The sequence below is a fragment of the Ranitomeya imitator genome, chromosome 2, assembly GCF_032444005.1.
Source record: "Ranitomeya imitator isolate aRanImi1 chromosome 2, aRanImi1.pri, whole genome shotgun sequence".
Taxonomy (NCBI): domain Eukaryota; kingdom Metazoa; phylum Chordata; class Amphibia; order Anura; family Dendrobatidae; genus Ranitomeya; species Ranitomeya imitator.
The window spans coordinates 832792615-832815215 of NC_091283.1; the positions used below are offsets into that span (position 1 = coordinate 832792615).

Sequence of the window (22601 nt, forward strand, 5' to 3'; positions counted from 1 at the left end):
ACTCTATGTTATATGTACTGTATGTCTGTAGTATGTATGTACTGTATGTCGCATGTCGTCGCATGGTGCATGTCGCATGTCAGCACATGGTGCATGTCGTCGCATGGTGCATGTAGCATGTCCATCGTGCATGTCGCCGCATGGTGCATGTCGCATGTCGTCGCATGGTGCATGTCGTCACATGGTGCATGTCGCATGGTGCATGTCGCATGTCATCGCATGGTGCATGTCGTCGCATGGTGCATGTAGCATGGTGCATGTCGTCGCATGGTGCATGGTGAGTATGTACTCTATGTTATATGTACTGTATGTCTGTTGTATGTATGTATGTATGTACTGTATGTCGCATGTTGTCGCATGGTGCATGTCACCACATGGTGCATGTCGTCGCATGGTGCATGTAGCATGTCGCCGCATGGTGCATGTCGCATCGTGCATGTCGCCGCATGGTGCATGTCGCCGCATGGTGCATGTCGTCGCATGGTGCATGTCGTCGCATGGTGCATGTCGCCGCATGGTGCATGTTGTCGCATGGTGCATGTCGCATGGTGCATGTCACATGGTGCATGTCGCATGGTGCATGTCGCATGGTGCATGTAGCATGGTGCATGTCGTCGCATGGTGCATGTCGTCGCATGGTGCATGTAGCATGGTGCATGTCGTCGCATGGTGCATGGTGAGTATGTACTCTATGTTATATGTACTGTATGTCTGTTGTATGTATGTATGTATGTACTGTATGTCGCATGTTGTCGCATGGTGCATGTCACCACATGGTGCATGTCGTCGCATGGTGCATGTAGCATGTCGCCGCATGGTGCATGTCGCATCGTGCATGTCGCCGCATGGTGCATGTCGCCGCATGGTGCATGTCGTCGCATGGTGCATGTCGTCGCATGGTGCATGTCGCCGCATGGTGCATGTTGTCGCATGGTGCATGTCGCATGGTGCATGTCACATGGTGCATGTCGCATGGTGCATGTCGCATGGTGCATGTAGCATGGTGCATGTCGTCGCATGGTGCATGTAGCATGTCGCATGGTGTATGTCGTCGCATGGTGCATGTCGCCACATGGTGCATGTAGCATGGTGCATGTCGTCGCATGGTGCATGTAGCATATCGTTGCATGGTGCAGCATGTCGTCGCATGGTGCATGTAGCATGGTGCATGTCGCATGTTTTCGCATGGTACATGTCGTCACATGGTGCATGTAGCATGGTGCATGTAGCATGGTGCATGTCGCATGTCGTCGCATGGTGCATGTAGCATGTCGCATGGTGTATGTCGCCGCATGGTGCATGTCACCGCATGGTGCATGTCACCGCATGGTGCATGTCGCAGCATGGTGCATGTAGCATGGTGCATGTCGCATGTTGTAGCATGGTGCATGTAGCATGTCGCATGGTGCATGTCGTCGCATGGTGCATATCGTCACATGTCGCCGCATGGTGCATGTAGCATGTCGCATGGTGCATGTCGTCGCATGGTGCATGTTGTCGCATGGTGCATATCATCACATGGTGTATGTCGTTGCATGGTGCATGTCGCATGTCATCGCATGGTGCATGTAGCATGTCGCATGGTGTATATCGTCACATGGTGCATGTCGCATGTCGTCGCATGGTGCATGTTGTCGCATGGTGCATATCGTCGCATGCTGCATGTCATCGCATGGTGCATGCCGTCGCATGGTGCATGTAGCATGGTGCATGTCGTCGCATGGTGCATGTGTTGCATGATGTCACATGGTGTGTGTTGTATGTATGTACTGTGTATGTTTTTTGTTTTTTTTACATTCAACACATTAGCCGGATGATGGGACTACTACTGTCCCATCATTGGCTAATGTGTCACTCACTGTCAGTGTAGCAGGCAGAGCCCGATGGGACTTGTAGTCCCATTGGACGATGCCTACACACACACACACACACCGGCAGGCAGACACCGGCGCCGGCAGGCAGACAAACAGCCCCGCCCGCAGATCCCAGCAGCAGTGAGCACACACAGCCCCGCCCGCAGATCCCAGCAGCAGTGAGCACACACAGCCCCGCCCGCAGATCCCAGCAGCAGTGAGCACACACAGCCCGCCCGCCCCCAGCACCGCCCAGCTGACTGTGGGGGCTGGTCATGCCTGCTGCTGACGTCACGTCAATTTCTAGAGTCTGGAAATTGACGTGACGTTGGCGGAAATGAGCGGCGGCTGCAGCCTGGGGGTCACGTGACCCGGACTCAGCAGCAAGAATAGCGCCGCTCACAGGCAAAAACGGCAACGGAAGGTAATTGCACAATTCATTAGGGGCCCCGGGGGGGGGGGGGGGGGGTACATTGGGGGGTTCATTGAAAGTAGTGGACAACCCCTTTAAGTTAAGTCAGTGCAGGAGTTGCAGACTGTGAAATACACCCATGTGAATCCGGTCTTATTCCCAAACCAGTAGATTGTTACCCATCTTCATGTCGCAGCATCGCTGTATATAGCACAAATCACAGTCTCCTATGAACACCAGCCACAGGCAGGGATTCAAGGGAGCTCAGTAAAGACAGGCATGTTCACTCATCACTTGTTACCATCTGTTTATCCATCGCCATATAGGTTGAAGTCAGTTTGACTAAGGGTGTGATTGCGTTCAAGAGCTTTAAAGGGTTTGGATACAGTTCTAGGAGACTTCAGGGTGTTACACACATCTTTCAAGACAATTGGAGTACATAGATAGACAGATAGATAGATAATCACAGCACGGAGGCGCTCCGCATCACTACCAGGCAGCGGCGCACTATTCCCTAATGCCTGGGATAGTTTCACCAGCAGTGAGATCAGTCACATGGTTACATGAATCTTTCCATATCACCCAGAGAACGCTGAGTCTGACCTTCTCTCGGGAAGTTTTCTTTTTTCCCCCTGGATGACGCCTCCTGCTTATTGGCCAACATCATACAAAGGAAAAATGAACCTTTCCCAGAGAAGAACCTTTGCTGACGCCCATTTGGTTGCAGTGGAAGTTAGCATATAAAGTTTACAAACTAATATATCCGCTATGAAAATGGGGAAAAAAAACATTTTGTTCAGCTCTTCAGTCCCTTCATCATGATCTCTCCAGCTGAGCGCGTAACATCTGGTGAAAGATTCTTTTTGTCACTTTTTTTTGTCTTTGCACCCAATCAGGGCTGGTTTTAGAGAAAGTGGGGCCTTGGGCAAAAGTTTAAAGTGGGGCCCCAAATGCTCACATATTCCACATGACACAAATATTTTGGTTATATTTATGGCTGCAGAGTTCAGGCCGTTAGTCGAGCATGATCGACAATAATGAAGTCATTTGACGCTTGTTCCCGAGTTTCTTTACACCGACTGAGGAAGAATGATGGGGACAGATAGGCCTCGATACAGTATAATGCACGTCCCATATTGTACATATAGTATAATGCATTCCCAATGGTCCTCAGAGTATACTGCAGCAACACACACAGTATAATGTAGCCCCCCCCCACACAGTAAAATGCAGCCCCTCCCCACACACACAGTATAATGCGGCTCCTCCCCACACACAGTATAATGTTGCTTCTCCCCACACATAGTATAATGTTGCTCCTCCCCACACACACAGTATAATGCAACCCCTCCCCCCACACACAGTATAATGCAGCCCCCCACACACAGTATAATGCAGTCCCCCACACACAGTATAATACAGCCCCCCACACACAGTATAATACAGCCCCCCACACACAGTATAATGCAGCCCCCACACACAGTAAAATGCAGCCCCTCCCCACACAGTATAATGCAGCCCCCCACACACAGTATAATGCAGTCCCCCACACACAGTATAATACAGCCCCCCACACACAGTATAATGCAGCCCCCACACACAGTAAAATGCAGCCACTCCCCACACAGTATAATACAGCCCCCCACATACAGTATAATGCAGCTCCTCCCCACACACAGTATAATGCGGCCCCTCCCCACACACACAGTATAATGCAGCCCCACATACACAGTATAATGCAGCCCCCCACACATAGTATAAAGCAGCCCCCCACACATAGTATAATGCAGCCCCTCCCCACACACACAGTATAATGCAGCCCCTCTCCACACTGTATAATGCAGCCCCCTACACACTGTATCATGCAGCCCCTCACACATAGTATAATGCAGCACCCCACACAGACAGTATAATGCAGCACCCCACACACAGTATAATGCAGCCCCCCACTCACAGTATAGTGCAGTTTCCCACATACACAGTATAATGCAGCCCCTCCCACACACAGTATAATGCAGTCCCCCACTCACAGTATAATGCAGCCCATCTCCATACACAGTATAATGCACCCCCCCACACACAGTATAGTGCAGCCCCCCACACACAGTATAGTGCAGTTTCACACACACAGTGTAATGCAGCCCCCCACACACACAGTATAATGAAGCCCCCCACTCACAGTATAATGCAGCCCCTCTCCATGCACAGTATAATGTATCTCCCCACACACAGTATAATGCAGCCCCCCTCACACAGTACAATGCATATCCCCACACAGTATAATGCAGCCCCCACTCACAGTATAGTGCAATTTCCCACACAGTAAAATGAAGCCCCTCCCCCCACACAGTATAATGCAGCCCCTCTCAATACACAGTATAATACATCTCCCCCACAGACAGTACAGTGCAGCTCCCCCAACACAAAGTATAGTGCAGACACACACACAGTATAATGCATACATTCATACACACAAAGCTGACCCCTTCTCCTTGTCCCCCGAGCTGCTCCAGGCTCTGCTCCGGTCTCATTGGCTCCCCTGCTGGCACAGTGTGCTGCAGTATGAAGTGACGTCATCGAGCGCCCGCTGAGTCACAAGAAGAGGGGGAGTGATGGAAGAGGGAGCGTCATCTGATGCTCTCTCGTCCATTACTGCTTTCAACTGTATTGGTATCTATGATGCCGATAAATTGAATGAGCGATTGGGGGGGGGGTCGGGCCCCTCATGCTATTAGCGGCACACCACTGGCTGGGGGCACCTGGAGGAGCGAGGGCCATAGGCAGCTGCCTGGTCTGCCTGCCCCTAACACCTGCCCTGCACACAATTGACAAACCTATAACCTTCAGTAACCACCAAACCACTGCACGACCAGCTCTATCCTCACCCATCCCTTGTAGATTGTGAGCCCTCGCGGGCAGGGTCCTCTCTCCTCCTGTATTCTCACCCATCCCTTGTAGATTGTGAGCCCTCGCGGGCAGGGTCCTCTCTCCTCCTGTATTCTCACCCATCCCTTGTAGATTGTGAGCCCTCGCGGGCAGGGTCCTCTCTCCTGTATTCTCACCCATCCCTTGTAGATTGTGAGCCCTCGCGGGCAGGGTCCTCTCTCCTCCTGTATCCTCACCCATCCCTTGTAGATTGTGAGCCCTCGCGGGCAGGGTCCTCTCTCCTCCTGTATTCTCACCCATCCCTTGTAGATTGTGAGCCCTCGCGGGCAGGGTCCTCCCTCCTCCTGTATTCTCACCCATCCCTTGTAGATTGTGAGCCCTCGCGGGCAGGGTCCTCTCTCCTCCTGTATCCTCACCCATCCCATGTAGATTGTGAGCCCTCACGGGCAGGGTCCTCCCTCCTCCTGTATCCTCACCCATCCCTTGTAGATTGTGAGCCCTCGCGGGCAGGGTCCTCTCTCCTCCTGTATCCTCACCCATCCCTTGTAGATTGTGAGCCCTCGCGGGCAGGGTCCTCCCTCCTCCTGTATCCTCACCCATCCCTTGTAGATTGTGAGCCCTCGCGGGCAGGGTCCTCTCTCCTCCTGTATTCTCACCCATCCCTTGTAGATTGTGAGCCCTCGTGGGCAGGGTCCTCTCTCCTCCTGTATTCTCACCCATCCCTTGTAGATTGTGAGCCCTCGCGGGCAGGGTCCTCTCTCCTCCTGTATCCTCACCCATCCCTTGTAGATTGTGAGCCCTCGCGGGCAGGGTCCTCTCTCCTCCTGTATTCTCACCCATTCCTTGTAGATTGTGAGCCCTCGTGGGCAGGGTCCTCTCTCCTCCTGTATTCTCACCCATCCCTTGTAGATTGTGAGCCCTCGCGGGCAGGGTCCTCTCTCCTCCTGTATCCTCACCCATCCCTTGTAGATTGTGAGCCCTCGCGGGCAGGGTCCTCTCTCCTCCTGTATTCTCACCCATCCCTTGTAGATTGTGAGCCCTCGTGGGCAGGGTCCTCTCTCCTCCTGTATTCTCACCCATCCCTTGTAGATTGTGAGCCCTCGCGGGCAGGGTCCTCTCTCCTCCTGTATCCTCACCCATCCCTTGTAGATTGTGAGCCCTCGCGGGCAGGGTCCTCCCTCCTCCTGTATCCTCACCCATCCCTTGTAGATTGTGAGCCCTCGCGGGCAGGGTCCTCTCTCCTCCTGTATTCTCACCCATCCCTTGTAGATTGTGAGACCTCGCGGGCAGGGTCCTCTCTCCTCCTGTATTCTCACCCATCCCTTGTAGATTGTGAGCCCTCGCGGGCAGGGTCCTCTCTCCTCCTGTATTCTCACCCATCCCTTGTAGATTGTGAGCCCTCGCGGGCAGGGTCCTCCCTCCTCCTGTATTCTCACCCATCCCTTGTAGATTGTGAGCCCTCGCGGGCAGGGTCCTCTCTCCTCCTGTATCCTCACCCATCCCATGTAGATTGTGAGCCCTCGCGGGCAGGGTCCTCCCTCCTCCTGTATCCTCACCCATCCCTTGTAGATTGTGAGCCCTCGCGGGCAGGGTCCTCTCTCCTCCTGTATCCTCACCCATCCCTTGTAGATTGTGAGCCCTCGCGGGCAGGGTCCTCCCTCCTCCTGTATCCTCACCCATCCCTTGTAGATTGTGAGCCCTCGCGGGCAGGGTCCTCTCTCCTCCTGTATTCTCACCCATCCCTTGTAGATTGTGAGCCCTCGTGGGCAGGGTCCTCTCTCCTCCTGTATTCTCACCCATCCCTTGTAGATTGTGAGCCCTCGCGGGCAGGGTCCTCTCTCCTCCTGTATCCTCACCCATCCCTTGTAGATTGTGAGCCCTCGCGGGCAGGGTCCTCTCTCCTCCTGTATTCTCACCCATTCCTTGTAGATTGTGAGCCCTCGTGGGCAGGGTCCTCTCTCCTCCTGTATTCTCACCCATCCCTTGTAGATTGTGAGCCCTCGCGGGCAGGGTCCTCTCTCCTCCTGTATCCTCACCCATCCCTTGTAGATTGTGAGCCCTCGCGGGCAGGGTCCTCTCTCCTCCTGTATTCTCACCCATCCCTTGTAGATTGTGAGCCCTCGTGGGCAGGGTCCTCTCTCCTCCTGTATTCTCACCCATCCCTTGTAGATTGTGAGCCCTCGCGGGCAGGGTCCTCTCTCCTCCTGTATCCTCACCCATCCCTTGTAGATTGTGAGCCCTCGCGGGCAGGGTCCTCCCTCCTCCTGTATCCTCACCCATCCCTTGTAGATTGTGAGCCCTCGCGGGCAGGGTCCTCTCTCCTCCTGTATTCTCACCCATCCCTTGTAGATTGTGAGACCTCGCGGGCAGGGTCCTCTCTCCTCCTGTATTCTCACCCATCCCTTGTAGATTGTGAGCCCTCGTGGGCAGGGTCCTCTCTCCTCCTGTATTCTCACCCATCCCTTGTAGATTGTGAGCCCTCGCGGGCAGGGTCCTCTCTCCTCCTGTATCCTCACCCATCCCTTGTAGATTGTGAGCCCTCGCGGGCAGGGTCCTCTCTCCTCCTGTATTCTCACCCATCCCTTGTAGATTGTGAGCCCTCGTGGGCAGGGTCCTCTCTCCTCCTGTATTCTCACCCATCCCTTGTAGATTGTGAGCCCTCGCGGGCAGGGTCCTCTCTCCTCCTGTATCCTCACCCATCCCTTGTAGATTGTGAGCCCTCGCGGGCAGGGTCCTCCCTCCTCCTGTATCCTTACCCATCCCTTGTAGATTGTGAGCCCTCGCGGGCAGGGTCCTCTCTCCTCCTGTATTCTCACCCATCCCTTGTAGATTGTGAGACCTCGCGGGCAGGGTCCTCTCTCCTCCTGTATTCTCACCCATCCCTTGTAGATTGTGAGCCCTCGTGGGCAGGGTCCTCTCTCCTCCTGTATTCTCACCCATCCCTTGTAGATTGTGAGCCCTCGCGGGCAGGGTCCTCTCTCCTCCTGTATCCTCACCCATCCCTTGTAGATTGTGAGCCCTCGCGGGCAGGGTCCTCTCTCCTCCTGTATTCTCACCCATCCCTTGTAGATTGTGAGCCCTCGTGGGCAGGGTCCTCTCTCCTCCTGTATTCTCACCCATCCCTTGTAGATTGTGAGCCCTCGCGGGCAGGGTCCTCTCTCCTCCTGTATCCTCACCCATCCCTTGTAGATTGTGAGCCCTCGCGGGCAGGGTCCTCCCTCCTCCTGTATCCTCACCCATCCCTTGTAGATTGTGAGCCCTCGCGGGCAGGGTCCTCTCTCCTCCTGTATTCTCACCCATCCCTTGTAGATTGTGAGACCTCGCGGGCAGGGTCCTCTCTCCTCCTGTATTCTCACCCATCCCTTGTAGATTGTGAGCCCTCGTGGGCAGGGTCCTCTCTCCTCCTGTATTCTCACCCATCCCTTGTAGATTGTGAGCCCTTGCGGGCAGGGTCCTCTCTCCTCCTGTATCCTCACCCATCCCTTGTAGATTGTGAGCCCTCGCGGGCAGGGTCCTCTCTCCTCCTGTATTCTCACCCATCCCTTGTAGATTGTGAGCCCTCGTGGGCAGGGTCCTCTCTCCTCCTGTATTCTCACCCATCCCTTGTAGATTGTGAGCCCTCGTGGGCAGGGTCCTCTCTCCTCCTGTATTCTCACCCATCCCTTGTAGATTGTGAGCCCTCGCGGGCAGGGTCCTCTCTCCTCCTGTATCCTCACCCATCCCTTGTAGATTGTGAGCCCTCGCGGGCAGGGTCCTCCCTCCTCCTGTATTCTCACCCATCCCTTGTAGATTGTGAGCCCTCGCGGGCAGGGTCCTCATTCCTCCTGTATCCTCACCCATCCCTTGTAGATTGTGAGCCCTCGCGGGCAGGGTCCTCCCTCCTCCTGTATTCTCACCCATCCCTTGTAGATTGTGAGCCCTCGCGGGCAGGGTCCTCATTCCTCCTGTATCCTCACCCATCCCTTGTAGATTGTGAGCCCTCGCGGGCAGGGTCCTCTCTCCTCCTGTATTCTCACCCATCCCTTGTAGATTGTGAGCCCTCGCGGGCAGGGTCCTCTCTCCTCACCCATCCCTTGTAGATTGTGAGCCCTCGCGGGCAGGGTCCTCTCTCCTCCTGTATTCTCACCCATCCCTTGTAGATTGTGAGCCCTCGCGGGCAGGGTCCTCATTCCTCCTGTATTCTCACCCATCCCTTGTAGATTGTGAGCCCTCGCGGGCAGGGTCCTCTCTCCTCCTGTATCCTCACCCATCCCTTGTAGATTGTGAGCCCTCGTGGGCAGGGTCCTCTCTCCTCCTGTATTCTCACCCATCCCTTGTAGATTGTGAGCCCTCGTGGGCAGGGTCCTCTCTCCTCCTGTATTCTCACCCATCCCTTGTAGATTGTGAGCCCTCGCGGGCAGGGTCCTCTCTCCTCCTGTATCCTCACCCATCCCTTGTAGATTGTGAGCCCTCGCGGGCAGGGTCCTCTCTCCTCCTGTATTCTCACCCATTCCTTGTAGATTGTGAGCCCTCGTGGGCAGGGTCCTCTCTCCTCCTGTATTCTCACCCATCCCTTGTAGATTGTGAGCCCTCGCGGGCAGGGTCCTCTCTCCTCCTGTATCCTCACCCATCCCTTGTAGATTGTGAGCCCTCGCGGGCAGGGTCCTCTCTCCTCCTGTATTCTCACCCATCCCTTGTAGATTGTGAGCCCTCGTGGGCAGGGTCCTCTCTCCTCCTGTATTCTCACCCATCCCTTGTAGATTGTGAGCCCTCGCGGGCAGGGTCCTCTCTCCTCCTGTATCCTCACCCATCCCTTGTAGATTGTGAGCCCTCGCGGGCAGGGTCCTCCCTCCTCCTGTATCCTCACCCATCCCTTGTAGATTGTGAGCCCTCGCGGGCAGGGTCCTCTCTCCTCCTGTATTCTCACCCATCCCTTGTAGATTGTGAGACCTCGCGGGCAGGGTCCTCTCTCCTCCTGTATTCTCACCCATCCCTTGTAGATTGTGAGCCCTCGTGGGCAGGGTCCTCTCTCCTCCTGTATTCTCACCCATCCCTTGTAGATTGTGAGCCCTCGCGGGCAGGGTCCTCTCTCCTCCTGTATCCTCACCCATCCCTTGTAGATTGTGAGCCCTCGCGGGCAGGGTCCTCTCTCCTCCTGTATTCTCACCCATCCCTTGTAGATTGTGAGCCCTCGCGGGCAGGGTCCTCATTCCTCCTGTATCCTCACCCATCCCTTGTAGATTGTGAGCCCTCGTGGGCAGGGTCCTCTCTCCTCCTGTATTCTCACCCATCCCTTGTAGATTGTGAGCCCTCGCGGGCAGGGTCCTCTCTCCTCCTGTATCCTCACCCATCCCTTGTAGATTGTGAGCCCTCGCGGGCAGGGTCCTCCCTCCTCCTGTATTCTCACCCATCCCTTGTAGATTGTGAGCCCTCGCGGGCAGGGTCCTCTCTCCTCCTGTATCCTCACCCATCCCTTGTAGATTGTGAGCCCTCGCGGGCAGGGTCCTCTCTCCTCCTGTATTCTCACCCATCCCTTGTAGATTGTGAGCCCTCGCGGGCAGGGTCCTCATTCCTCCTGTACCAGTTATGACTTGTATTGTTTAAGATTATTGTACTTGTTTTTATTATGTATACCCTCCTCACATGTAAAGCGCCATGGAATAAATGGCACTATACTAATATAATAATAATCCTTCTATGTGGCTCAGGTGCCATGGATTTTATGCAAAGCCTTTATTTTTGCGTCCTTTTTATCACACAAAAAAATGATAAGTTTTGCAAAATGTGGCAAAAGAATTTATATAAATAAAATCCCTGCTGGGGACGACTGGAGTAAATAATTTTGCAACTTTTTAAGTTGCATATGATAAATCAGAGAAAAACATGGGAAAAGCCTAAAACGCCCTGACTATGGCAAACAGATGAGCAGATAAAAAAGTAACTTTAAAAAAAGCGCAAATGGAAAGATGAATATAAAAAAAGGCGCAAAACTCACAAAATTAGAAGAAAAAGGAGCAAAAGCAAAGATGAGCCTGGGCTGCAGTCTGCGAGGCTCAGAATTATGGGCACTTGGTGCAGTGACATTCATTCCACCGGTCCGCCACATGGTCTATTACAAGGGGCCACACATGGGAACAGGAGCTACGTGACCACCACACGCTCCGTGCAGTGAGTGACTACTCTATATCACATGACTGGAGGGGCGTGGGCTGCTGACGTCACTCGGCGCTGCACCTCTCGATGGACAGAGTGATTGGCCAATCAGCGACAGGGGGCGTTGTTACTTACGGTTTCTTCTTCCTTAGCTGTGACGTAATTACGTCGCTCCACTGAAGGATGGGCGTGGCTTCGAAGTCCCGGTGCATCTTGGGAAGGTAAGATGGCGACTTCCATGAGAAACGAGTGACCTGTGACAGGCAGAGGTAGCGGCGTGTTGCGGGGACATTTCTGGGACTGGGGATGGAGGTTGTAGCCTCCGCTGTCCGCTCTTGTAGGATATTATGTTCTTTTATTGTTATTATTATACAGTTGACCGGTTCTACTGTAATTGTGGGACTACAACTCCCAGCATGCACTAACAGCCTGTTGGCAGCTGTAGCTCCACAGTTTGCAGCTTATTGTGTAATATTAATAATACAATAAGAGGTGAAGTGATTTACAAGTCTGCTGCCGTTTTGTGTGCGCAGCTCCTCCGCAGACCTATGTGTCTCCATGGTTACAGACTACAGACAGGCCCCGGTGTCCTCTGACCCCGCAGTCTCGTCAAGCGATGTTCTTGCGGAGTTTTTGCAGCAAGTTCACCATGAAAAATTAAAAAAGTGAGTCGCCCATGTGCAGGATTAGGGTCAATTCTCAGGGGTCGGATTTTCAAATTCACCAGTAAATTCACCCCGGACAGGGGGCAGATGTATTTTTTTTCTATGTTTTTCCACAACAGTTTTATGTGGAAGGGAAATAAAAGCAAATCAAATCCCCCAAATATCGTCGTCACTGCTCCTCGGCTGGACCCAATACTTCTGGCTCCTGTGACGGCACATGGGACCTCTGTAGTGAAGCCTGTGATTGGCTGATGGGACGTCTTCCGAGGGGTCCATAAGAGACTGGCGGGGGGGGGGGGCTTGGAAAATCCCTGCGCATAAGTGTCAGAAGGTGACAACCTGTGATATATGTACACACTACACAAGGCTTGTAGTATGCCATCATGAAAACACATTTGTTTTCCTTTTTAGTTGTTTGCAGGGTTGCTTTAAAAAAAAAAATATATATATACACACACACACACACACACACACACACACACACACACACACACACACACACACACACACACACACACATATATATATATATATACACATATACACACACACTAGATGGTGGCCCGATTCTAACGCATCGGGTATTCTAGAATATGCACAGCCACGTAGTATATTGCTCAACCACGTATGTAACAGGTTAAAAAATAAACATATATTCACCCTCCGAGGGCCCCTTGTAGTCTTGGCGCCTGTGTGCGGTGCACGCGGCAGCTTCCGGTCCTAGGGTTGGTATGAGCGCAGGACCTGTGATGACGTCGCGGTCACATGACCGTGACGTCATGGAAGGGCCTTCTCGCATACCATCCTTGGCACCGGAGCCTGCTGCTTGTACTGCCGAGGACACCGCGCATGTCGGAGGGTGAGAATAAGGTTTTTTTTTATTATTTGTAACATTAGATCTTTTTACTATTGATGCAGCATATGCAGCATCAATAGTAAAAAGTTGGTCACACAGAGTTAATAGCGGCAGTAACCGGAGTGCATTACACCGCGCTCCGGTAACGCTGGCATTAACCCTGTGTGAGGGCTGAGTGGATTATTATTATTATTATTTATTGTTATAGCGCCATTTATTCCATGGCACTTTACATGTGAGGAGGGATGACTAGAGGGGAGTATGGAGCGGGCACTGACTGCGGGGAGGAAGGAGCGGCCATATTGCCGCCGGACTGAGGCCGTCGCTGATTGGTCGTGGGCGTTTTGCCACGACTAATCAGCGACTTGGATTCCATGACCGAGAGAGGCCGCGACCAATGACAGAAAGTAGGACAGACAGAAAGACGGAAGTGACCCATATATATATATATAGCGCCATTAGCATAATTGTAAACTGGATGCTAAAATCTACTTACCCAAGAAGTCGTGAAGAATGTGACTCTGCAGCCACGTCGTGAGTGCTCAGACTCTGCTCCATTTATTGTCCAAGGGACTGATGGAAAAGCCGAGCCCTGTACTTGAAAATGAATAAAGCACCGGCTGAACATTTGCGCCTTTACTGCATATGTTTAAATCACCCACTTTTTAATGTCCATCACATGGAGAAAATCTAAATAATAATGAAAATATATTTGGTATCTCTGTATCCATGAAAATGCATGCTAATAAATGGAAAGAAATATATCTTGGTACCGTGTTAGCCAGTGTTTGCTAATAAATGATCATGCTTCGTGGAAGAAAAATGAACGAACGGCGCTAGGGAAACTTGTACCCTCAAAAACCCAGATCCACACACAAACATTGGTGTGTTGCAAAAACCAAAGGTCACTGGTGCTCAGCATTTATCAGTCAAAAGAATCTTGCATAGATACAAAAAGATGCGGCACTCACCCGTTTTTGTAGTGAAGACGTCTTTATTAAACCATTACAGCACCTGGACTCGTTGAAGCGCACACCGCGCGAAACTGCCGTCATCCACCTTCTTTTCCCCGCATCCCTCTGCACGCCTGCCGCTCCCATGGACTGTTTATGTTAAAACCTGTAATGGTTTAATAAAGACCTCTTCACTGCAAAAACGGGTGAGTGCCGCATCTTTTTGTATCTAATAAATTATCATGCTACTTGTCCTGCATTCTGAAAAAAGAAATAACACCAGAATTGCCATTTTTTATTCATCTTGCCTCCTCCTTACCCAAAAAAAGATGTAGGCTATGTGCACACGTCAGGATTTCTTGCAGAAATTTCCTGAACAAAACCAGACATTTTCTGCAAGAAATCCACATGCGTGTTTTTTTTTTTTTTTTTTGCAGATTTTTTGCGTTTTTTTTCCCGGAGGTTTCCAATGCAATAATATAGTGGGAAATCCGCAAAAAGCCGCAAAATTAATGAACATGCTCATTTGTTGACATAGATGAGGAAGGTAAATTTTTCTTCTCTTGCATTCTGCTGCCTCGTCAGGTCTCACGATCCCGTAACCATCAGTCATTTGTCGTTACAGATGTGGGCTGTGACGCGGCTGCTCTGGGGGAGCGGACCCCTGGTGTCACAATCGTGCCGCTCATTTTCTTTAGGTAAGTATTTCAGAAAGTAATTCGGCGGAATAAGGTCAATGGTTTGTATAGCGATATTATCACTTCCTCATCAGTGAGGCCGCAGGGCGGGTGAGTGCTGCTGTGAATGACAATTCTGCCGAGATCTCACTCCCTTCGTTTTCAGGATCTGCAGGGGTCCGAAAAGTCAGACCCTCCTCTACTAATCATAATATTATGGCATATTGACATGGTATTTAATAGCGTTATCTGAATAGAACACCCCTTTAAACAACAGCATAGCGTGTGCAGCCACATCTCCTTTTATTCACGTTGTAGACGCACACGCCAGTCAGAATTAACCCCTTCCCAGCATGTAACATACAGGTACATACAGTCAGGTGCCAATGTATAGAGCAGACCCAGAAACTGAGCCGGCTCTGTACATGGCAGGGCACGGCTGTATCTGCAGTGATCGGAGTGACCTCACATCGCTGCTGATTGACCCCTTAGATGCTGTGATGAATAGTAATGTGGCAAGTGGTTTTTACCGCACCTCCCCCCCCCAAAAAAAAAAAAAACTATTGAGAAAAAATAGCAATCAAATAGTTATATGTGCCCCAAAATGGTACTGATAAAAACCAAGGCTCTATCCACAAAACCGGTCTTAATTATGGAAAAAAATTCTGGGTTTCCGATTATTGTGACGTAAATCAAATTTAAAATTTGTGCTTTTTTTGTTTTTTTAGAGGAGCAAATTTTCAAAACCATTTTTATACATCTAGGATCGCAGAAATCACACTGACCCCCAGGATATCACTAAGCTGCTCCATCAATGTCGGTACCAGGTCTCCAAGCGCTCTCATGACATGTCACATGAGCGCTGCAGCCGGTCGGTAGACGCTGATTGGCTGCAGTTCTCATACCTCTGAGTGTTTACCAAGGGAAGTATGAACTAAGCAGCCCACTAGCACCTGCTGATTGGCTGCAGCAGTCATGTGACTTAACACCGTCACAAGCCCCACAAGTCCTGGCACTGACATTGCTGGAGCTGCACCATTGTGGGAGTTGGAGTACAAGGTTTTTTGCTCTTTTTTTCTTTTATTTGTGGGACTGCAGCATTTAAGGGGCCGTCCCAGCATGAGCAGGAGAATGGGGTCCGCTGATCCTGTTTGCAGGTTGTGGTGGTCTGTTTCGGCTGCATACAAGAGTAGACCAAATAGAGCCGCATAAAACCAAACCAGATAGAACACTCTACTTCTACCACAGCCCATAGGATCCGTAAATACGAACCACGTATCACAGGCCATATAACATCAAAAGGACACTCCAACCAATTGCATAAACCCAGAAGAAACTAGGAGTACTCAGTCCAGATATTTCATATAAACGTATATAGTACTTTATTACATCACTTGTAAAAACATGTATAACAACATTACATAATTAGAGGGTTAGGGTAGTCACAGTTACACCGGCACAATCATATATCACAATGTAAAGTGCATAGTGCTCTAAATTTGGATGGGAAGCTTCCCCAATAATGTATACCCACTAGAGTCAGGGATTGGAGATTGCTACACACTTGTAGCCCAATAGAGTGATAGTACTCTTTAAGGGGGCTTACCCATCATGTGGTAAAAGACCGGGTCTGTGTTGCACCGCCACCGACGCGCGTTTCGCAGTTCTTCTTTCGCACCTTGAAGAAGAACTGCGAAACGCGCGTCGGTGGCGGTGCAACACAGACCCGGTCTTTTACCACATGATGGGTAAGCCCCCTTAAAGAGTACTATCACTCTATTGGGCTACAAGTGTGTAGCAATCTCCAATCCCTGACTCTAGTGGGTATACATTATTGGGGAAGCTTCCCATCCAAATTTAGAGCACTATGCACTTTACATTGTGATATATGATTGTGCCAGTCTACTCTACCCTGTGCCAGTCATTACACTGGCTACCCATCCACTCCAGAATCCAGTACAAAACTACTACCCTCATCCACAAAGCACTCCATGGCTCAGCACCACCCTACATCTCCTCCCTGGTATCAGTCTACCACCCTACCCGTGCCCTCCGCTCCGCTAATGACCTCAGGTTAGCATCCTCAATAATCAGAACCTCCCACTCCCGTCTCCAAGACTTTACACGTGCTGCGCCGATTCTTTGGAATGCACTACCTAGGTTAATACGATTAATCCCCAATCCCCACAGTTTTAAGCGTGCCCTAAAAACTCATTTGTTCAGACTGGCCTACCGCCTCAATGCATTAACCTAACGATCCCTGTGTGGCCTATTTATAATAAAAAAAAAAAAAAAAAAAAAAAAAGGTTCCTCGCATCATGTTCTCATACACTTTATGCAGTATTAGCCCTCTGTGTCTGTAATGCTACATACTTAGGCAGGTAACTGGTTCATGCAGCTTTACATGAACACCTGAGCCTTACACTATAGCTGGTCCGAATAACTAAAGCAATTGTTACCATCCACCTCTCGTGTCTCCCCTTTTCCCCATAGTTTGTAAGCTTGCGAGCAGGGCCCTCACTCCTCCTGGTATCTGTTTTGAACTGTATTTCTGTTATGATGTAATGTTTATTGTCTGTACAAGTCCCCTCTATAATTTGTAAAGCGCTGCGGAATATGTTGGCGCTATATAAATAAAATTATTATTATTATTATTATTATTGTGCCGGTGTAACTGTGACTACCCTAACCCTCTAATTATGTAATGTTGTTATACATGTTTTTACAAGTGATGTAATAAAGTACTATATACGTTTATATGAAATATCTGGACTGAGTACTCCTAGTTTCTTCTGGGTTTATGCAAATAGAGCCGCAGCAGTCAGATATTTATGGATTTTATTATGCGGCCATGTGACCTTTCTTTCTCCGCTGTCTTGTAGGGAGCCGCTGTCTCGCCCTGAATCGGAGCGGTTTGCCGCAGCCAAAGAATGTAGACCGCTGGAACCAAAAGAGAGCGCAGTTTGGGGTGTATGATAATATCGGGATTCTGGGTAAGTCAAGAATACGTGGTGAAAGAAATGGGTGGTCTCCAAAATGTAGATAATCAGCAGAGATGTGCAGACCCGAACTGTAAAGTTTAGGGTTCGTAATGGACACCTAGTGCCACTGCTGATCTCTGAACTAAAGTTCAGGTTCCCATTGAGTTCTATGGAGTTCGGGTAGAGTTCTGGTACCCGACCTGAAGTTTGCACAAAAGTTTACTTGAATCTGACGAACCCGAACATCCACGGGACCGCTCACCCCTAATCTTAATCTCTAGGAAAACTGAGGGTACTGACTTGGGAACCGCTGCTTCTCTCCAGGAATGCTCTTCTAGGAATAGGGAGACGTCCCTGCAGCTTTCTAAGTTCTCTTCTATGGGAATTCTGATATTTGGCAGAAAAGAAGCGTGCTCACCAATTATTAGAATTCCTGGGTAGAAACAGTTGTGCATGTCCTCGTTCTCAGAACAGCTGCTCTGAGCCTCGCACCTCTCGCGTGGGGGGCCCTGTGAACTGTGACCTTATAGCTCTCTCCATTCACTTTAATGGGAGCTCTGAAAATTGCCTTGAAAGGATGTAGATTTTTTTTTTTTATTAAAAACTCCCATAGAAGTGAATGGAGAGAGCAGCGAATCTGCCGCCAGCGCTACGTCCCTGGTGATGTAAAATGGCACCCTGTTCTTCAGAATTGTGGACTCGCACCCAGCAGATATGTATGGAATATCCTTGGGATTTGTTATACATGTCTGAGATGGAAATACCCCTTTAAGAAATTGCTTTGCAATACCAGCTACAGCCACTAGGTACAAGTGTTGATGTTTTTAAAAAGGAAAACACATCTTTTTATTTCTAGAAGAGCCAATATATTGAATCTTTTTTTTTTTTTTTTTTTCATCGATCCGAAGTATTGGGTGCACTAGCAGGTAGTCTCGTATATTCAGAGAGAGACAAACTGCAGCCGCATCTCCCTCCTCCCTGTTTACAGAAGGGAGGAATGAGATGTTGGATACATTGTATGTAAAAGTTTGGGCACCCCTGGTCAAAATTACTGTTATTGTGAACAGTTAAGCAAGTTGAAGGTGAAATGATCTCTGAAAGGTCTAAAGTTAAAGCTGACACATTTCCTTTGTATTTTAGGCAAAAAAAAGTGTTTATATATGTATGTATCCCTGACAGTGGCATTTAACGTACCCGCCACAGAAGCGCGTCCCTGTCAGATCAACGCTCGGGACCCTGGCCTGCTATGACTATAGCCCACTGAAGCCCTGCTTGAAAAAATATAAAACTTCAAATCACCCGCCTTTTGCCCCATTAAAAATAAAACAATCAAAAAGTCAAAAATACACATTCTTCTTCTGTGTTCATAAATGTCCGATCTATCAAAATATAAAAAACAACTAATCCAATCGGTAAAAGTCGTAACAAGAAAAAAAAAATAAAAACGCCAAAATTATGGTTTTAAATGAAATTAAAATTAAGGTAGCCTTGCAATTAAATGCAATAACGGGCAATCAAAACATTGTATGTACACCCAAATGGTATCAATTAAAATGTCAGCTCGGTGTTCAAAAAAAATAAGCCCTCACCCAGCCCCAGATCCTGAAAAATGGAGACGCTACAGGTCTCGAAAAATGCCGTCATTTTTATTTTTTATTTTATTTATTTATTTTTTTGCAAATTTTGGATTTTTGTTTTCACCACTTAAATAAAAATGAGCCTAGACATGAACTCGTAATGACCTGGAGAATCATAACGGCAGGTCAGTTTTAGCATTTCGTGAACATGGTGGGAAAAAAAAAAACTATTGTGAAATTGCACTTTTTTTTTTTTTTTTTGCATTTTCACCGCACTTAGATTTTGTTTCCCCATTTTTCCGGTACACGATATGTCATATCATCTTGAACTCGCTTAACTGTTTATAATAACAGTTTTGCCCTGGGGTGCACAGACTTTTACATTCCACTCTTTACTATTACAAAATTACTATCTCGCTCGGTAACAGATCTCCGAGGACGAGAAGAAAAGAGTAAGGTAGAAAAGAAAAAAGAAAATGGTGATGTGGAGGGAACCAGGAATTAGAATGAAGCGTCTCAAAGATTCGATCTGATGTTTTATTATCTAAATTCCAGGTGATTTTAAAGCGCACCCCAAACATCTGATCGTCGGCCCCTCCTGGCTCCGGGGCTGGCGGGGGAACGAGCTGCAACGGTGCATCAGGAAGAAGATGATGATCGGAAGTCGCATGTTCTTTGATGAGAGACATAAACTGAACAAAAGGATCAGCTACTTGTACAAAAGGTTCAACCGCTACGGGAAACACCGCTGACCCCATCGTCTGCTGCCCCCACAATAAATTCTATTTCTTCTGTAGTTATTTGTTTGTCGCCTTGTTTTCTGTTCTTTTACCTGGTGCAATGTGCCACATCCTCCTGTACCGCTCTGCCTCTGGGGCGATATATATATCTGTTGGAAGTGTAATGCACCGCTTGTGGGGTTTAATTTTGCCATGGACCACTCTACAGAAAAGCAATTGTCAGCTTTACTGTGCCTGCCGATAATATCCTATCATCTCTGTATACAGGGAGCTCCCCTAGTAGTGACTGCAGACAGAATGTTATCATGTATCTCTGTATACAGGGAGCTCCCCCTAGTGGTGGCTGCAGACAGGATTTTATCATGTATCTCTGTATACATGGAGCTCCCCCTAGTGGTGGCTGCAGACAGAATGTTATCATGTATCTCTGTATACAGGGAGCTCCCCTAGTGGTGGCTGCAGACAGGATCTTATCATGTACCTCTGTATACAGGGAGCTCCCCGTAGTGGTGGCTGCAGACAGGATCTTATCATGTATCTCTGTATACAGGGAGCTCCCCCTAGTGGTGGCTGCAGACAGGATTTTATCATGTATCTCTGTATACATGGAGCTCCCCCTAGTGGTGGCTGCAGACAGGATCTTATCATGTATCTCTGTATACAGGGAGCTCCCCCTAGTGGTGGCTGCAGACAGGATTTTATCATGTATCTCTGTATACATGGAGCTCCCCCTAGTGGTGGCTGCAGACAGGATCTTATCATGTATCTCTGTATACAGGGAGCTCCCCCTAGTGGAGGCTGCAGACAGGATCTTATCATGTATCTCTGTATACAGGGAGCTCCCCCTAGTGGTGACTGCAGACAGAATGTTATCATGTATCTCTGTATACAGGGAGCTCCCCCTAGTGGTGGCTGCAGACAGGATCTTATCATGTATCTCTGTATACAGGGAGCTCCCTCTAGTGGAGGCTGCAGACAGGATCTTATCATGTATCTCTGTATACAGGGAGCTCCCCCTAGTGGTGACTGCAGACAGAATGTTATCATGTATCTCTGTATACAGGGAGCTCCCCCTAGTGGTGGCTGCAGACAGGATCTTATCATGTATCTCTGTATACAGGGAGCTCCCTCTAGTGGTGGCTGCAGACAGGATCTTATCATGTATCTCTGTATACATGGAGCTCCCCCTAGTGGTGGCTGCAGACAGGATTTTATCATGTATCTCTGTATACATGGAGCTCCCCCTAGTGGTGGCTGCAGACAGGATCTTATCATGTATCTCTGTATACAGGGAGCTCCCCTAGTGGTGGCTGCAAACAGGATCTTATCATGTATCTCTGTATACAGGGAGCTCCCCCTAGTGGTGGCTGCAGACAGGATTTTATCATGTATCTCTGTATACATGGAGCTCCCCCTAGTGGTGGCTGCAGACAGGATCTTATCATGTATCTCTGTATACAGGGAGCTCCCCTAGTGGTGGCTGCAGACAGAATCTTATCATGTATCTCTGTATACAGGGAGCTCCCCCTAGTGGTGGCTGCAGACAGGATTTTATCATGTATCTCTGTATACATGGAGCTCCCCCTAGTGGTGGCTGCAGACAGGATCTTATCATGTATCTCTGTATACAGGGAGCTCCCCCTAGTGGTGGCTGCAGACAGGATCTTATCATGTATCTCTGTATACAGGGAGCTCCCCCTAGTGGTGGCTGCAGACAGAATCTTATCATGTATCTCTGTATACAGGGAGCTCCCCTAGTGGTGACTGCAGACAGGATCTTATCATGTATCTCTGTATACAGGGAGCTCCCCCTAGTGGTGACTGCAGACAGAATGTTATCATGTATCTCTGTATACATGGAGCTCCCCCTAGTGGTGGCTGCAGACAGGATCTTATCATGTATCTCTGTATACAGGGAGCTCCCCCTAGTGGTGGCTGCAGACAGGATCTTATCATGTATCTCTGTATACAGGGAGCTCCCCCTAGTGGTGACTGCAGACAGAATGTTATCATGTATCTCTGTATACAGGGAGCTCCCCCTAGTGGTGGCTGCAGACAGGATTTTATCATGTATCTCTGTATACATGGAGCTCCCCCTAGTGGTGGCTGCAGACAGGATCTTATCATGTATCTCTGTATACAGGGAGCTCCCCCTAGTGGTGGCTGCAGACAGGATTTTATCATGTATCTCTGTATACATGGAGCTCCCCCTAGTGGTGGCTGCAGACAGGATCTTATCATGTATCTCTGTATACAGGGAGCTCCCCCTAGTGGAGGCTGCAGACAGGATCTTATCATGTATCTCTGTATACAGGGAGCTCCCCCTAGTGGTGACTGCAGACAGAATGTTATCATGTATCTCTGTATACAGGGAGCTCCCCCTAGTGGTGGCTGCAGACAGGATCTTATCATGTATCTCTGTATACAGGGAGCTCCCTCTAGTGGTGGCTGCAGACAGGATCTTATCATGTATCTCTGTATACATGGAGCTCCCCCTAGTGGTGGCTGCAGACAGGATTTTATCATGTATCTCTGTATACATGGAGCTCCTCCTAGTGGTGGCTGCAGACAGGATCTTATCATGTATCTCTGTATACAGGGAGCTCCCCTAGTGGTGGCTGCAAACAGGATCTTATCATGTATCTCTGTATACAGGGAGCTCCCCCTAGTGGTGGCTGCAGACAGGATTTTATCATGTATCTCTGTATACATGGAGCTCCCCCTAGTGGTGGCTGCAGACAGGATCTTATCATGTATCTCTGTATACAGGGAGCTCCCCTAGTGGTGGCTGCAGACAGAATCTTATCATGTATCTCTGTATACAGGGAGCTCCCCCTAGTGGTGGCTGCAGACAGGATTTTATCATGTA

The 22601-nt window shown here is 49.5% G+C and overlaps 1 protein-coding gene across 5 annotated transcripts; it reads left to right on the forward strand.

Annotated features, from left to right (window-relative positions):
* The first annotated feature begins 11447 nt into the window (after positions 1-11447).
* MRPL51 (mitochondrial ribosomal protein L51) lies at positions 11448-19788 on the forward strand. 5 transcript variants are annotated; one of them, XM_069754102.1, is made up of 5 exons: positions 11520-11552; positions 13816-13963; positions 14383-14455; positions 17317-17427; positions 19548-19788. In XM_069754102.1, the coding sequence occupies exons 3-5, from the start codon at positions 14383-14385 to the stop codon at positions 19742-19744; spliced, it is 381 nt and encodes a 126-aa protein (XP_069610203.1). In that variant the 5' UTR covers positions 11520-11552; positions 13816-13963; the 3' UTR covers positions 19745-19788. The 5 variants fall into 5 exon arrangements, with proteins under 5 accessions (XP_069610204.1, XP_069610202.1, XP_069610203.1 ...); XM_069754103.1 differs by lacking the exons at positions 11520-11552; positions 13816-13963 and adding an exon at positions 11448-11504; XM_069754101.1 differs by lacking the exon at positions 13816-13963 and having other exon boundaries at positions 11494-11552.
* Positions 19789-22601: the final 2813 nt, after the last annotated feature.